The sequence below is a fragment of the Benincasa hispida genome, chromosome 1 (assembly GCF_009727055.1).
Source record: "Benincasa hispida cultivar B227 chromosome 1, ASM972705v1, whole genome shotgun sequence".
NCBI lineage: Eukaryota > Viridiplantae > Streptophyta > Magnoliopsida > Cucurbitales > Cucurbitaceae > Benincasa > Benincasa hispida.
Genome location: NC_052349.1, coordinates 86,699,983 through 86,716,067, shown reverse-complemented (window position 1 = coordinate 86,716,067; position 16,085 = coordinate 86,699,983). Strand labels below are relative to the sequence as shown.

The window sequence follows — 16,085 nt, the reverse complement described above, 5'->3', positions numbered from 1 at the left end:
TTGACTAAATACTCATTTAGGTTTTGGACTCTAATACCATATTAGATAAATGTGAGGTTTATTTCATCTTAAAACCAATTATCTGGGGAGAGATAGTCTATTTATCTTTTAAAAATCATGAAGTCTCTTCATTTTTACAATGTAAAATCTTCGGCATGTATAAAAATATTATTTTGTAAGTCTTGACGAATAGTTTTACAAACAATTTCCGTAACATTTCTACTCAACTTTGATCAAGGTAGACAAATAAAAAATTTAGTCTTGAAGATAAAATCAAATTCTCCTCGATCATGATTCATTCATATATTAATTTAGCTTTCTTTAGCTTTCTTGTTTATCATCTAGTTTTTGGATTTATTACTTTTTCAAAACAAAACAAAAAAAGGTTATGGATTTATTTATTCTTGTGGGAGGTCACCAAGGAATAATGAAGTTGTTGGGCATAATTGAAGGCAGGTTTAGATCTTTCTCTCTTTTTGTTGAAGGCCATGGACTATCTTAATAAGATGCTTGTTTGGAAGAAGCAGCTTAGGAACATCCATATACTTGGCAATTACTATTTTATTCTAGTAAAGATAGTGTTGTATTCAATTATATGAGGGTGTTAACATTTCCATAAAATCAATGGTCTGTTCTTTAAGATTTATCTAATAAATTGAAACCATAATAATTATCATTGAAGAAATATACTTTTTCTAATTAATTGATTTTTGGATGCAAAGAATTTTGAGGCCAAAGATTTTGCAAGTGTTATAGCTAATTCCCTTTGTACTGATTATTGTCAAACTAAACATTATACTTGAAAATCTCAAGATCATGTGTAACGACTCGACTCCTTAGAACATATACTACGTCATTACTATATGCATGCATACATTTCAAATCGACACTTTTCATGATTTGGTAAAAACTAACTAAATACTATTTTTAAATCTATTTTATCTAGCACAAGAGATCTAGCCATAAAGCTACCTACCTCATAATATATGCCTCTGCCCAATCATCCTCTTAATATATCCCATAAAACTCTAAATCATGCTCATACATATAACATACTTGATATATATATATATCACGTGCTCTATATCCTTTCTAATAAGTTTATACAATCTCAGAACCAACAAAATTATCCTTAAATTTGTTACCCGGTATGGAAGCGGTTCCAATAGTAAGATTACTTACCTCAAATTTGGTCATGAATATTAGTCCATGAAATTAATCTTCTTAAAATCTTTGAAAAACTTGAATCAATCCTATAACATAAATCACCATTTAATTTAGTAACCATGGCCTAGAATAGTGAATCCAAAATCTTAACTAATCCTTTGAGTCTAAATCCAATTAACCAAGTTGGTCCAAATGTCCCCAATTTTAACTTATCGAAAATGTGGCTCGGTCCAAAATAAATTCCAAAACTCAATTCAATTGGCCAACCAAATGTTAATAGTTCTGTGCCAAAAATTGGTCTCTTCCTTGATGAGCAACGTCCCAAAATCTTCCAAACCTTGAATCTAAAGTCCGAACATAATGGGTAAATTAAAATCCAAGCCAAAACTTAATGGATACTCAAGAATTATAAACCCGCCCACCGTGGATGAGATATACTCATATAAACTGGTGAACCTGACCCGAAGGCGTACATAAAACTGAATCAGAAGTATACATGGCTACACGTAGGAGGGAGATTGTCACTAATTTAATCTTTCAAGAAACATGCAATAAAATGGTCCCTTATCATGAAATCATAACATAACATAAATCCATGAGTTCTTAGCATAATATCCCATAAACTCATAGTATGGATAACTGAACTCCTTTCAACAATGAGAAGATATCTTTTCTAACAACTGTCTGGCAAAAACCCAAGATAATATTTTTAAATCTATATTGTCCGGCACAAGAGCAATTCCAACAATAAAGCTACCTACCTTAGAATATAGACCTCTGCCCAATCATCCTCTTAATATATCCCATAAAACTCTAAATCATGCTCATACTTACAACATACTTGATACATATTTATTACGTACTCGTATATCCTTTTTAATAAGTTCATACAATCTTAGAACCAACAAAATTATCCTTAAATATGTTGTCTAGCACGAACGCGATTACAGTAGTAAGATTACTTATCTCAAATTTGGTCATGAATATTAGTACACGAAATTAATCTTCTTAAAATCTTTGAAAAACTTGAATCAATCCTATAACATAAATCATCATTTAATTTAGCAACCATGACCTAAAATAATGAATCTAAAATTTTAACTAATCCTTTAGTCTAAATCTAATTAACTAAATTGGTCCAAAATAAATTTCAAAATTCAATACAATTGGCCAACCAATTGTTAACAGTTTTCTGCCGAAAATTGGTCTATCTTTGATAAGCTAAATTAAAATCCAAGTCAAAACTTAATTGATACTCGAGAATTATAACAAACACCCACAAAAATTACCAAGAATATCACCCAAAACAAGATTCTGGCAAGACAACAGCAGTTCATCGGCGGCTGGACGGTGGGCGTGAAGAAGAAAACGGCGCGGTGGCTTCGGGCGGCAATGGACGGGGCTGGACGGAGACGGTGACGGCGTCTGGAAGAAGCGGCGCGGCGGCTAGGCGTGAAGATAGCGGCGGACGACAGATCTGACGGATAGCGTCGAGCGGAGCTAACGAGCAGTTAGCTTCGCGTTTGATCGGCGGCGGGCTAAGGAGGCAGACGGAAGAATACTGTCCGCTTCGACGGAGGAACGAGCGGTGCCGTCGGCTGGTCTCGGTGACGGGTGCGGCTGGTGAAGCTAGTGCTGGAGGCGGTCTGTGCGAAGAAGAAAAAACCGAGAGAGGGGAAGTACGAGTTACGAGGGAGAGAGAGAGAGATGGAACCTTTTTTTTTATTTCTTTTTATTTTCTTTATCTTCTCTTTAAAACTAATAACTGTAACTCCAAACTTGTATATATATATATATATAAACATAAACCATTTTGCTTCTCCAAATCCAAATCTTTTTTTATTTAAAATTTCAAATTCTTTTAGAAAAATAACCTTCAAGACTCCCAATTTTAATTAAAATTGAGATAATGGCATAAATCTCAAATTTTCTTTTAATCAAATTTAAATTCCAAAATTCTTCTTTGAGAAAATATTAAAATTGAATTATCTTTTTACAATAATTCAATTTAATCTTTAAAAATCAAAATTATTCTTAAATAATTGAATTTAAATTTTTAAAAAAATAATAAATAATAAAAAAAGTTCGAGAGACCACACCATGCATCTCTTTATATGTATAATTTGTATAGAAAGAATTGGATAAAATAGAGACACAACTTCATTGACATTAATATTAGTGAATTAATTGTCAAATTAGACAAGAACACACATTAACACATTTTCCTTTTCAAGTTAGGGTATGATCCATGTATATATATATTATATGTGTATACATTTTCAAAAAAGCAAAAAAGAAAGTGTTTATAGTTCTTTTGAAGAACTACTACTTAATGTTTCAGTTGGGACATGAATCTCAAATCCTTTAGCTTCAGATCTCTTCATTATTCTCAATCTCTTGCATGATTCAACGAACATCTTCCATGGGACATCGCCCACGAGCATCCAATCACCATCCCGATCTTCATAGATCAAGACAAAGTCAGAACATCCAATTGCAGAACCGAATAGATTCTCCATCGCCACTACAAGATCTGAATATTCTTTATAGCTTCCAAGATCAACTTTTCTAAGATAAGGAGCACCATCCATACTTATTTTCACGTACATCTTCGAAGTTTTCGTTTCATATAGATCTTTATCATTACCACTACCGCTACTCCTTCTTCGGTGAGAGCAAACTGGCGGCCACCCCACAACTTGGTTCCTCTTTGGGAATCGTCGGTCATCATCGTTGGTGCTACTCTCCGAGAAAACCCTTTTTTTCTCATTTTTTGGACTCGGGGTATGATGGCCGCCACTTCCCGGAAGCCCTAATGTGAGCTCAGTGATCTCAAGTTCAACTCCATTGGATGCCATATTCTGCAGCTGAGATTAAGTGTTTATATCTAGATATTGTGAGAGTTTTTGTTAATGGTGTAAGCATCAAAATGAGAAGTTATATATAAATAGAAGAGAAGTAGATGGGGGAATGGGAATAATAATGAGGGATGAAAGTGAAGGGCATAGTGGTCGCCGGCCGGTCGGAGACAAGAGGAACAAAAGTGGGACTTTGTGTTTTGATTAAGCTAAGGAACAGTTCAATGAAGGAAAATATGTATATAATAAGGGGCGTTGGTCGGGTTTTTCAGATTTGGTGGGATTCTCCAACATCCATGTGAATGCCCATTTTCTCTGTCGAGTATTGGATTATGTTCTTTCAGACCAACTTTAAAACAGTGTAAATTATGTTTATTACTTTACATCTTCTAATTCTTGATGATCTTATGTTTTTTTTTTTTTTTTTTTATGTAATAAACAATTATTTATAACGATTTTGGTACTTAAATAAAGCCAATGTAGCATTTCAATATATTTGTTTTGGTTACTTAATTTGAACTTCTACACTTATTTTAATTTCTCCCCCTTATATTATAAAGATTTGTTTTGGTTAGATTAAAAGTATTATGTGTGTGGTTTTTTTAAAAAAAAACATTCAATTTTCTTTTTCCAAGAATATGGTTAATTTTGATGGTACCTTTGAACTTTTAAAGTTTGAAGTTTTTTTTAAGTAATCTATTAAGGTTTTTGCTGTTAAAATTTATAGACGAATAATCTGTATCTGTTTATGTAAACAAATATTAACAATTACATGAAAATATAAATTTAATAAAGACACACATATGGTGTATTGTATGAACATCATATAGGAGTTGTTGTCTTCCACCTTTCAACCACATATTCCATTTTTTTTATTCTTTCATTTATATGATTTTTTTCCCTTACGTTGCCCTCAAATTTACTTTATGTCTGTGTTTAGATGTGTTCACTTTAACAATATATAAGTTGACTTAAATCTTTTCGTCCATCACTTTAATGGCAACAGCCTTTAATAGTTGTGTTATTATTATTATTATTTAGTATCAAACTTTAAGAGTTAGTATGAAACTTTTCAAAATTTAGGAGTGTAAATGAAGTAAACCTCATAGTTCAATATCCTGACCCGTTGAAGTTGTGCTTAAATTAGCAACTCTTAAATTACTTATAGATATATTATTGTAATTTTTTTTTCCTTAAATTGTGCGGTGGGCAACATTTTAGAGAATGAAAGAAAGTGTTATTACTAAGTTAAAGTATATACTTACATAATAAGGTCGCATTTAAGGAAGATGTCAGTGTCTCTGTTGCATCTTGATCTTCAAAATCAAATGTTTGTTGATTACTCCTATTCGATGATTTAACAAACATCATTACATACTAAGATAGTTTGTAGTCCTTAATGTATATCCTTGAATATAGTAGATCGTATGATATTATAATCAATTTGTATTTATATATTTCAAGACAAAATAGAAAAAAAGTTAGATTATTATCAAATAATGTGCATCAAAATAAGAAAAGTGCCTTAGTCTTACCGTTGTGCTAAAGATTATAAACATAAATAATTAATGTGTATTATGAATATCATTTTATATACACAGGGTTATATATATCTCTACATATATATTAAATACAAATAATGCAATATTCCCTTAATCACATGCAAACTGATTGATCATTTGACAAGTTATATGTTAAGTGTTTAGTATCAAACTTTGGAACAAAATCAAATTAATAATAATCATCATAAACCTTAGAATAAGATTAAAATCAAATTAATAATAATCATCATAAACCTTAGAATAAGATTACATAAGTAGATCTTTTGAAAGATTTGCAAGATGATATGATTGATCATTATTTCAGTTTATGCATCTCTTTCAAATATTGATACAAATTAATTGAGCAGATTAAATGGAGTCAATGGAGGGCACCAAATAGACTTCTCACTAACTTTGTCTAATAAAATAATATTATCATTGAAATGAACTGTATAATATATGATTAGATTATAATTATGTATTCAAATAATAATTACTTGTCAAAATATTAGATGGGTTACCTAAAATATTTGATGATCTCGACTTATAGTTTCTTGGGAGACATATAAATCCATTATTAAGTAAGCACTTTATACTGTTGCTAATAATTTTCTGTCAACCTATGAATATTATTTCAGAGTAGTTTGATATTTTATCAATAATTTTATTGTTTTCGAAGATAAAATAAATATTTCACATATGATTTGATCCAAAAATATTAAAAATATAAACCATATTTTGAACTTTGTACTTAATATTTGGAAAATAAAAAAAAAGAAATTTTAACAAAATAAAAATTTTCAAATATCAATTGTTAAAATTTGACGACAAATTGTGATTTAAAGTAGTTTGATATTTGATTAATAACTTTATTATTTTCATAGATAAAATAAATACTTAACATATGATTTGAGCCGTAAAATATTTTATTATGCCCCTTGTTAAAATTGGATAACAAATTGTGATGTCACTTTTAAGTTTGTATTTATCTACTTGATTTTAGTTTAAAACCCAATTAACCTATCTCATTCAACCCAACAAGGTATAATTACACTACAATTCAAATGTTATGTCACGTCATTATTTCATATATTATTCAATTCTAGTAGTATTATTAAGTAAAAAATCAAAATGAAAAATTTTAGAACATTGAAAACAAAATACCAAATGTAACCACTATGAGTAGAGTTTGACTTAAAATTTTGAAACAATGAGAACAAAAGGCAAAAGTTCTCTCTCTTCCTAAAAACAATTATTCAACAAAGTTGGTTGTCTCTTAATAACGGGTTAGATATAGATTCAAAAATTTGTATCCCTCCTAATAGTTAACCACGAGATACAAGTCCAGGCATCTCTTTTGCTATTTCTCTCTTGTATACATCCAACAATTCAAAACTGTCAGTCACATTGTGGCAGCTTCTTCTAATAATTTCTCCTAATGTTTATCTCTTTCTTCATCATTGTAGTATACACATACAGTCATATATATATATATAGACGTATCTATTGATATAAAGATGCAACCGAGCTATGTGGGTGACCAAATTAAAAAAAAAAATCAAAAAATAAAATAATGTTTCTTCCCAACCCAACACATGCTTTCATTAGTTTGAAAAAGTGCAATAAAAATTGGAGACAATAGACATGTCAAACTCCAAGGCTCACGTGGTAGATTTTTGTTTGAGAAGGGACCATAAGGTTGTTCCTTGTCTTTTGGGTTGTGATGAAACATAGACAAACAATTATAAGTACCTTGAACAGATTGGCAAACCAATTTTACAGAGGCATCCGTCATTAAAGCTTTGAGTCGGTGGACCTTTCTTCCTCTATGTGTTGTTTTAATTCAGGCAAAATCACAAGTTCTTGATTCAAGATTCAATTTTTATCGCTTTTTGTGTCAGTGAGATTCTTGTTTATATATTAGTTTCGAAAGCTAATCTTTCAAAGAAATAATATCATGAAATAATTTGAAATAGCTTGAAACAAAGAGTTATACACATCATTATATGTTACATTTTACAATATGGTCTTTAGTTATGATTACAATATGGTCATGGAGTAAAAATTCAATTAATATGCCAAAGAAATTAACCACGAAGTTTATATCAAGTTATCAAGTTGGGATGATTATTTATTTTTCTTTTAGAAAACGGAAGAGATCCAGAACAAATAGAAACGTCTATTTGCATAGACAAAAAAAAAACTTAAAATATCTCAACTAATATAATACATTCTTAACACAATCATCATATTCACTCTCATTTCATTAGGGCTAGAGAGAAGCCCCACCTATAACGTCCTACATTACAAAATTAGGTTAATTTTGGGATAAATTATGTCATTTCACCTCCTTCAACCCGTTAATTTTAAATAAATGGGACTTCTTATTTGACGTAAAATGTAAAATTAGAATTTTTCATTTAGCTTCTTAATTTAACAAAATTAGATTTCCTAAAGTATTGAAAAGAAAAGAGTTGTCTTAGTTAAAATATTTAATTTTAAGATTTTGGAAGTTAATACTATATTCCCTAATCTTTTAGTTCTTTACTTTGGGGTGTCAATTTTGGGAAATTAATTAATTTTCTTAAACTTTCCTTTTATTTTGTTAGAATTTTTTTTAAAAAGTGAGAAAAGGAAAAAAAAAAAAAAAAAAAAAAAAAAAAAAAAAAAAAAAAAAAAAAAGAGAGAGAGAGAGAGGAGTTTTGAAACTCTAGTCTCATTTTCTTCTTTTCCTCTCCCACTCTCTTCCTTCCTCTCTTTCTCCCTCACATTACCCACACAGCCCCTCCCCTTGTGCGTATTGCTGCCGTCCGACGAACAGCCCATTACCTGAAGTGACCGACGTCGATACAACACCATCAGTGAGTGCCCACGACGGCACTTCTCCGACCAGTCACTGACAACCTCCTCTGCATGAGAAGTGGAGTGCATCCACGAGCTTCTGCCAACGTCACGACGTCCACGACCTCTGACGACACTCATCGTTGTCCCTTCGACCGTTGTACAGCATTGTTGCCGTACGGATCACGCACAGCAGCAACCCGGCCTAGACGCTCTTCATGTGTAGACCTTCGACGGCAGAGAGAGCTTTCGACGAGCATACGTCGACACCCACGAACCATCAACTTTCCAACAACATTTTCCCTCTCTTTTAGCAAGGTTTGACACTTACCCATTAGATTTCAATGTTAGATTTGAGTTATCCGTTGTCTAGTGATTCCAAATATATAGGATTAAGTCTATTCGGACTCCAATCGACGAGGTTTTGAGTTCTTTTAGGTAAGTTTCTGTGGGTAAGAATGCTCTGAACTCCGTTTCGATCTAGCTTAAGATTGTTTGGACTTTCCTCTAACATTCGAAATCCCATATTTGTAGATTTGGAATGGTTTTAGAACTTGTCGGACACCTTGCAGCAAGAATATGAGGTTGTCTTGGTGAGTTCTAAGTTTTAGTGCTTTGTTTAGAGCCCTTCGAATCGTTTTAGATACTGTAAATTAGTTTATAACTTATGGGTGTTATTTAAATGTAGTTTCAACTTCTTCCAGGGTGTCCGAACTGAGGTTTAAGGTCACTCTAGATAAAATTACTCATTCGGATTAATTATTGAGGCTCTGAATAAGGTTTTGAACTGAGTTGTAATCCTTGGAACCTCGACTTCATTATTTCAGGAGTTTCTTGTTTAACCTTGAAGCATTTTAGGACGCTTAGGTAAGTAAAATTCTATTTGTTAGATCTGTTTACTTGTATGCTAACATGTTGCTTGATTTACTTTTGTTATGTATACACATATGACTTATGTTGTTTTGAAATCTGTATTGTGATTTTGATATGGTTAGGCACGTTTGGATGCTCGTTGTGTTGTTTTGAATATGTATAACATGTTGATAGACTATCATGTGACGTGAATAAGCATGTGGATGGTCTGCTTCTGCTAATTACATAGGTGTATGTTTACATGTATGAACCTTGCAATATTGAATCTAAAGCGAGCATGCTCTAAATAGTTGAGTATGTCTTATTGTTCGTCGTGATGGTTGCATCCTAGAGGAATGTATGAATAGTAGTTTACCGTGATTAGCATGTTGCATGTTGAGCATAACATGTGTGAGTTACGGAGCATAACGCGTAAATCATGTGAGGATTGCAGAGCATGACGCGAAAATCATGTGAGAGTTGCGAGCATGACGCCTAAATCATGTGAGGGTTGTGGAGTATAATGCATAAATCATGTGTGAGTTGTGAGGCATGATGCGTAAATCATGTGTTGTGCGATGTTGCATAGCATGGTAGGATAAATCATGTACTAGTATACTTAAATGTACTTGTTCTGTGTTAAACTGAGAATGTCTCGTTGCTTTGCATAATATGATGGGTAATTTATTCTTGTTTGAATAATTATGTGCTATGTGTGTTTTACGTAGGGCTACCTGAATTATGAGAGTGGCATGATTTGGTTGGCATTTATAGTTGTTGTGTATCTCTGTAATGTTTGTATGTTGTTTGGTGGCCCTTCAGCTATGGGCTTCTTACCAATAAAAGTGTCAACTGACCCCTACCAAATTTTATAGGTACTGACGAATGTTGTGACCTTGATGATGTCGAGGAAGGAGCTTGAGAAAGATATGCTTTTAAAGTTATGTTGTCATTCTTCTTTTTAGGAGTTTACCTTGTGTTAAATTTCTTGAACTTGAAACTTTATATTAGCATTAAGTAGATTTCATTTAGTTTGGAGTAAGATTTTGTAATAGGTTTTGATAAGTTTATTTTACTACATCTGACATTAATTTCAGTTGGTTAGCTTTCAGTAAGGTTGGTTGAGTTGTTTAAGTAGTTGGTTGGATTATTGGTGTTTTGGAAACACTGGAAAATGTGTTGAGAAGAAGATCTTGATTTTAAATGTGATTGAGAGTGTGTTTATTTGAAACCTTCAAGAAAAATTTGGTTTTGTTAAGTTTACGTCGTTATGCTATTGAAATTTTTCCAAAGTATAAGAGTTGTAAGTTAGTTTAGGTTACATTTGGGTAACGGTCCCTATTTACACCACCACAGTCAAAGGGGGAATAAATATTACACGAAAGTAACAAGATTAAAGGAAATAGTAGATGGGCTATAATTTTTTAAAACCTTTGACTAGTGGTACCAGTAGCCTACCAAGGAACAAATGCTTTCCATAATTTAACGTTGCTATTAGAAGACTCATTTAAAGTGCGATTATTTCTTTCCAACCAAAATAGTCCAACAAATAGCTATTGAGAGGATTAGAAATGATAATGTTCTTTGTTGTCCCAGATGACAAGATCTTCACATTAATAATCATAAAACACTCAAATATAATGATCTCTAACAATTCAAGAGTCGGGAAGATAGAATGTTGAAGCTTCAAAATCCTTCTTGAAGGAACTCTTATTCAAGAGAACCCATGATCGGAAGCAAGATTTTTCCAAGCCCATTGTGATAGAATTAAAGGCATTCACTAACATACAAAACAGTTATGCATCTTCTAAAAAATTACAGCATGCTTTAGAAATTACATACAAAAGGAATGAGCGACTTACCTTTGAAGAACATTTCTTCTGAAGATCTCTCACTCTCGTGATCATTGGAACAGCAACCCCTTGCTCTCGTTTAGATCTTCTACCCAATTGCATGGTAATCACTAACAAACTTCTCCACGAACAAGTACCCTTAGTCACCACCACTTGGCAACCATGGTATTCTCAGAGTGAGAATCCAAGAGGTATGAACTCTGTTGGATTTGGTAGAGAGATGGAGGAAGGCAACGATCGAACTATACGATCAAGCAAGTGGGAGGAGATACTGTCTATCGCATAGACTGAGATGCTTGATCGTTTAGTAAAACTCGTTTGGTACACGATCGTTTAGTAAAACACTCTTGATTGTTTACACCATCGTTTAGTAAATCTCGCTTGGCACACGATCACTTAGTAAATCTAGTAAATCACTTTACACGATCGTTTAGTAAAAGGTGCTAGTATACGATCATTTAGAAAATCACTTGAAGGCTATCGTGTAGTCTCTCGTAAGCTAAATGATTAGTAATGCACACAATAAAGCAATGTGTTGACAAAAATGAAACTCTTTTCATTTTATCCTTCAGTTATGAAAACTGAATATAACCTCCCACTTTCACGCATAATTAAAGAAAAAACTACCCATAATTATCATATAATTGTTTTAATTATAAATAAATATAATAACTAACTTATCATATTATATCTATAACCTATAGTTTTAATATCACATCATATGTAACTTTTAAATCATATTTCTTTTCTCCTTTATTTAATATAAATCACATTTATATCAAAATCCTCCACTTAATGTATCTCATACATTATATCAATTATATCACATATAATTGAACCAGTTTTATTGTATCATATATAATCAAACTCCCTCTTTTTAATTTAAACACTTCAAACTAACCCAAAAACTGATTCTCAGCTTAATCCATTGAGCTATCAAGGGAATCTTATGAACCTGTAGCTTAAAGCTCCAACCGTACATGAATAGCTGACTAAACTCTTTAATCACGAGATCCACCATCCGTTAACTGTCGAGCACTCCACTAAAGATCGACAGCTGTACTCTTCTCACTACATATACATTTCTGTGTCCATTGGATATAACCAGTCAATAGTACGATAACCCTTCACATATCACTCATAAGTACAGTTAGGCCAATTTACCGTTTTGCTCCTGTAATTACATCTAACTCCTTAAGTACTATTGATTCCTCTAATGAACAATACATCATAGTCTTACTATAAGTGGACACCTCTCGAGCTATGAGAAGGTGTGTGGCACCACATCGTTCAAGACCCAAAATCAACCTTTAAGATAGCAATCTATCTACTTACCCCTGCTTCGGGGAATAAGTGAATTTCATCTTGTATAGCTGAGTTCCAGGCTCCCCAATCAGACGAATCCCCAAAGTGATAAGTTTGAGTCGTCAATCTGGCCACTCGCATCCATGCAAATCAAAGGACTGCCCTCATAGACAGGAGTTTCTAACTCACTCAGGATTAAGGTCTAAGGTCATGTTACCTATGGTCATCCTAGTGAAATGAAAATCTCTGTCATGAATGACGTTATATAACGAGACTAAATATTTCGTGGTCCGGTCTTATACAAACTCCTTTGTATAGGACACCCCTGCTCGCATGTCTCCACATGAATGATCAGGATCAGACCATCTGTAGCACTTTACAACACTTGTAACATCTACAAAGTGGGTCGTATCCGTAGTGTCACTAGGATAAGGTTTTTCTCCTTTATTCATATACTACAGACCATTTAGGTTATCACTGTTGGCTTTTTGGCCCTTAATCTCAAATTAATTAATTTTAATTAATTAATTAATCAATATTTTGATGATAACAAACTCAATTTTTAATTACTGAAAATCTTAATGTTTTAGTATGTCCATAACGTAGAGCTCGGAACAACGATTCCAACACCTCTTGAATCACTCAAATCGGAGCTAAAACGAAGATGATATGACCGAAACAAGTCTATAGAGAAAAATACTATGGTGGATGACGTGGCATAACCAGACCATCTGCGTGTAGACATGTGGCAGCATATTGGTTGGATGATGGATCATTAAGAGATTAACATATGATGAACTTTTGATATTTGGATTGATTTAAAATAAAAAAAAAATTGAAATTTAAAAGAAATTTAAAAGGAAAATAAATTTAATATTATTTTATATTTTTGTCTAACGGTTAGTTTTTTTACACATGATATGTTTTTTATTTTTGGATTGACTTTAAAAAGAATGAATTTAAAAAAAAAATGAATTAAAAGGAAAATGAATTTAATATTATTTTATGTTTTGTGTCTAACAGCTAGTTTTTTACACATGGTATGTTTTTTTTATTTTTTGGATTAATTTAAAAAAGAAAATGAAGTTCAAAAGAAAAGGAATTTAATATTATATTTTGTTTGTATCTAACGACTAGTTTAGTTTAAAATCTCCACCATTGATTTTTCTTTTCCAAAATCCAATGGTCCAAATTAATTGTGGTTTTTAAAAATTTTTCCATCTCTGTATAAACCATCTTCCTCTCCAAGTTTTAAACCAACAAATTTTACATTTCATAATCCTCCAAAACTCAAAAGTTCCATTGTTGCTCTCTCTAAGTTCACAATTTTTTTCCATCTTATTCTTGAGAGAGTGTTATTGTATTGTAAGGATAAACTTGTTGAGTGCTTAAACTTGTAAATACACTCTAGTGAGAGTTGTATTGTGTTTTTCAAAAATTCCAATATTTGTAACGGTTTGATCCCAAACCGTGGAAAGGATCGGGTTTACTCTTGAACCCATAAAAGGAGTGGTGGTGTAACGGTTGGGCTCTAATCCGTGGAAAGAGTCAAAAATATTTTATTCAAATTCCAAAGAGACGCTTGGGGAGTGGAGTAGGTCGAGTTTGACCGAACCACTACAAAAATTATGGTGTCTTCTTCTCTAACTCTTTCCTTTTTATTTTTGCAATTAATTTAAGCAATTTATTGTATGTTTTAGTTTGTTCTTATTTATTTGCTAAAATTTGATAGAATTAAATTATCACATTTTTTGTCATCTTATTTGTTGCATAAATTGAATTTTTCTTATTTATAAAAAGCGTATTAATTAGTTTAATTGGGTTAATTTAGAAAAAAAAGTTTTAATTAAACCCTATTCACCCCCCTCTAGGGTTGCCATATAGATCCAACAATCACTTAAGGCATGATCCACTTGTATGTCTCCACATATATGCTTAAGTTACAACGAAAACCAAGGATCTTAGTTTATTGGTTTGTGGTAAATGCAACTAAAATATCTCATATTTCATAGACAACAGTGAAAAAAATATCTCATATTATTACATCACAATCATTTGTTCATACAGGTGTTTACAGACTACAAAACCCTACGAGATTTAGGGCATCAACCCCAATAATCTCCAACTTGTCCTAAAGCGAGTGGGTGTACAAGATAACAACAAGTACAAAACAATAAACTAGGGCACTAAGGCCCAGTACAAAAATCTCCCACTTGCCCTAGTCCAGCCGCAGATAGGCCCGTAGACCCATGCTCTGTAGGTTACCCTAAAAAACTATAGCCGTGAGAGCCTTCGTAAACGGATCAGCAACGTTGTGCTCCAAAGTGATCTTCATGACTATCATGTCCCTTCGATGCACTATCTTGCAGATGAGATGATACTTTCGCTCTATATATTTTCCGCGCTTGTGACTCCTAGGCTCTCTGGAGTTCGCCCAGCACCACTTGATTTATCACAATAAAGGGTGATGGGCCTAGACATATCTAGAACAACTTCTCAGATCAATCAGGAACTTCTTGAGCCAAACGAGCTCCTTAACAGCTTCACAAGCCGCTACATACTCGGCCTCCATCGTGGAGTCAGTGATGTACCCCTGCTTAGTGCTTCGCCACACTACAGCTCCTCCATTAAAGAACACTGAGCCTGAAGTGGATTTTCGAGAATCCTTATCAGTCTGAAAGTTAGAGTCTGTGTATCCAGTAAGGATCAAATCCTTAAATCCATACACGAGCATGTAGTCCCTCGTTCTCCGAAGATACTTAAGGAAGTTCTTGACGCCGGTCCAGTGACCCTGTCCTAGATTATACTGATATCTACTGACTATCCCCATAACGTAACAGATGTCTAGTTTAGTACACAACATCACATATATCAAAGATGCATAAGGGACCCGTCTCATCTCCTTAATCTCTTGAGGTGTCAATAATGATGCTAACTTGACTGCCCTCATCGATGCGGGACCTATTCATCTCCGCCACATTGAAGTAGACCATCATGTTCAGAACATGTTCTCAAACAAATGTACCCTCCTCCCTTTTGGAGTTGAAGATGCGTTTCAGAGCTTCGTGCTTGAGTTGTTCAGATGGTTGTCCGAACTGTTGGAAGGTACCAATGCACAGCAGAAGTAACTAGGATCCATAAGCACTCTAATTCATAAATTTTGGAAGAAAAAAAAACATGCTTCAACAGAAATAAATGAGTTTCATGACATACCTTTGAAGAACTTCCTTTAAGCTTTAAACCAACTACAACTCTCCACTGAATCTTGTAGTAGACCACCCCAAGATCTTCCCTACTATCCTCTTGGTGCTCAAGATTGAGTAGTGGAACTCAAAATAAACTAGAACTAAGGGAATTTGGAGAAGCTCACAACAGCAACCTAGCAAAAGAACAGTCTTCTTCTCTCGAATTTTTCTAAAAAATTTGTTCGGTTGCATTCCCTTTAAAATACTCCAATTTCTTCAATATATTGCAAACATTCATGCAAAGAGATTTGTTGCATGAGATGCAGCTCATGCTTGGAGTTAATGAAGACTTTAAATTGGATTGTTGGTGAGCTACTATATGAAGACTGGAAAAACCCATTTTTCCAACTTTGTGTTTTTCTTATCTTTTTCAATTGTATCAAAAATGATTTCATAAATCAATTTTATTTAATAAAACTGAAA

General features: G+C 33.0%; 1 protein-coding gene across 1 annotated transcript; it reads right to left on the bottom strand.

Moving 5' to 3' along the window:
* Positions 1-3,336: 3,336 nt before the first annotated feature.
* On the bottom strand, positions 3,337-4,058 carry LOC120068315 (auxin-induced protein 22C-like). The gene has a single exon (XM_039020036.1). It carries the CDS (start codon positions 4,023-4,025, stop codon positions 3,471-3,473), a length of 555 nt encoding a protein of 184 aa, XP_038875964.1. The 5' UTR covers positions 4,026-4,058; the 3' UTR covers positions 3,337-3,470.
* Positions 4,059-16,085: the final 12,027 nt, after the last annotated feature.